The 2500-nt window shown below is 46.4% G+C and overlaps 1 protein-coding gene across 3 annotated transcripts in view; it reads right to left on the minus strand.

Annotated features, from left to right (window-relative positions):
- The window catches only part of LOC116374721 (protein EFR3 homolog B), a 60554-nt gene that overhangs the window by 35947 nt on the left and 22107 nt on the right, over window positions 1-2500 (minus strand). For all 3 annotated transcript variants that reach the window (XM_031829277.1, XM_031829279.1, XM_031829278.1), the window contains exons 11-12: window positions 1347-1499; window positions 1063-1174 (exon numbers count right to left, since the gene is read on the minus strand). In XM_031829277.1, the coding sequence (XP_031685137.1) occupies window positions 1063-1174; window positions 1347-1499 (265 nt within the window). The remainder of the gene's footprint in view (window positions 1-1062; window positions 1175-1346; window positions 1500-2500) is intronic.

Raw genomic sequence — 2500 nt, forward strand, 5'->3', positions numbered from 1 at the left:
ACAGTACAGTATCTGGACACGTACACAACAACAGTACAGTATCTGGACACGTACCCAACAATAGTACAGTATCTGGACACGTACCCAACAACAGTACAGTATCTGGACACGTACCCAACAACAGTACAGTATCTGGACACTTACCCAACAACAGTACAGTATCTGGACACACAACAACAGTACAGTATCTGGACACGTACCCAACAACAGTACAGTATCTGGACACGTACACAACAACAGTACAGTGTCTGGACAAGTACACAACAACAGTACAGTATCTGGACACGTACCCAACAACAGTACAGTATCTGGACACGTACCCAACAACAGTACAGTATCTGGACACACAACAACAGTACAGTATCTGGACACGTACCCAACAACAGTACAGTATCTGGACACGTACCCAACAACAGTACAGTATCTGGACACGTACACAACAACAGTACAGTATCTGGACACACAACAACAGTTCAACATTCACCGTGTCTGTCAAGCCGTCTACAAATACAGTTTGACGTTCGGGAAATCCAACATTTGCACCAAACGCACTGCAACTGTCTCTGCAAGGCAAACGCAGCGTTTCATTGGAAATTAATTTAATTCTGGTGTATCAAAATGCAGCGACGCTGTCGGTGTGATCGAAGCGGAAGCATTAAGGAGATATATTGGCCATCAAGCTGTCTAACACGACAGAAACAGGTGATAGACTAGTGTCCTGTCTAGGGGTGTACTGGTACATCAAGCTGTCTCACTCTACAGAAACAGGAGATAGACTAGTGTCCTGCCTCACTACAGAAACAGGAGACAGACTAGTGTCCTGTCCAGGGGGTGTCCTGGTACATCAAGCTGTCTCACTACAGAAACAGGAGACAGACTAGTGTCCTGTCCAGGGGGTGTCCTGGTACATCAAGCTGTCTCACTACAGAAACAGGAGACAGACTAGTGTCCTGTCCAGGGGGTGTAATGGTACACCAAGCTGTCTCACTACAGAAACAGGTGATAGACTAGTGTCCTGTCCAGGGGGTGTACTGGTACATGCATGAATTCATTCTGACCTACCCAGCGATAGGTGAGCCCAGGGCAGGGTATATCCCAGGAACAGGGATCTTCCCCATGATGAACAGCATGACCTCTGCCCTCTGGTAGATCGGCAACGTGTTGGCAAAGGATCCTGGAAGGACAGAACACGTACAGAGTATCAAGATATGCCCACAAACGTGCACACACACACACAGACACAAGCACACACACACACACACACACACAAGCACACACACACACACACACACACACACACACACACACACACACACACACACACACACACACACACCCCTACTGACCGATGGTCTTGATGACAGCCTCCTGTAGTTGTCTCTCCTGGTCAGTAGTTGTCTTGTTGTTGCAATACGGGTCACAGCTTCCAGTCAGTTCATAGTCCACACTCAGCCTCAACTGTTTCAACAGGGTGTTAAATACCTCCAGCACTGTTGGGCCTACACACACACACACACACACACACAAACAGACCCACGCACACAATTGTTGGTTGTGTATGTTAGTTGAGCAATACTATATCTAGAAGGCAGTACCTGTAATTTATTGACAATAACAGGCTGTCTCCCTCTAGTGGCCATTATACACAATAACAGGATAATGACGGCAGGCAGCCTAGTGGTTAGAGCGTTGGGCTAGTAACCGAAAGGTTCCTGGATCAAATCTCTGAGCTGGCAAAGTACAAATCTGTCATTCTGCCCCTGAACAAGGCAGTTAACCCACTGTTCCTAGGCCATCATTGAAATTAAAAATGTGTTCTTAACTGACTTGAATAAAGGTTTAAAAAAATAAAAATAAAAATAATTTTTAAAAAGTTCAAAAGAAATTACAGGCTCTGTCTCCCTCTAGTGGCCATTATACACAATAACAGGACAATGACAGGCTCTGTCTCCCTCTAGTGGCCATTATACACAATAAAAGGACAATGACAGGCTCTGTCTCCCTCTAGTGGCCGTTATACACAATAACAGGACAATGACAGGCTCTGTCTCCCTCTAGTGGCCATTATACACAATAACAGGACAATGACAGGCTCTGTCTCCCTCTCCCTCCCTCGTAATCGCTCCTCTTTCACCCCAGCTGCCAGACTAACCCTGATTCAGATGACCATCCTACCCAAGCTAGATTACGGAGACGTAATTCATAGATCGGCAGGTAAGGGTGCTCTCGAGCGACTAGATGTTCTTTACCATTCTGCCATCAGATTTGCCACCAATGCTCCTTATAGGACACATCACTGCACTCTATACTCCTCTGTAAACTGGTCATCTCTGTATACCCGTCGCAAGACCCACTGGTTGATGCTTATTTATAAAACCCTCTTAGGGCTCACTTCCCCATATATGAGACACCTGCTGCAGCCCTCATCCTCCACATACAACATCCGTTCTGCCAGTCACATTCTGTTAAAGGTCCCCAAAGCACACACATCCCTGGGTCG

This window comes from Oncorhynchus kisutch, linkage group LG7 (genome assembly GCF_002021735.2).
Source record: "Oncorhynchus kisutch isolate 150728-3 linkage group LG7, Okis_V2, whole genome shotgun sequence".
In the NCBI taxonomy this organism is placed as follows: Eukaryota; Metazoa; Chordata; class Actinopteri; order Salmoniformes; family Salmonidae; genus Oncorhynchus; species Oncorhynchus kisutch.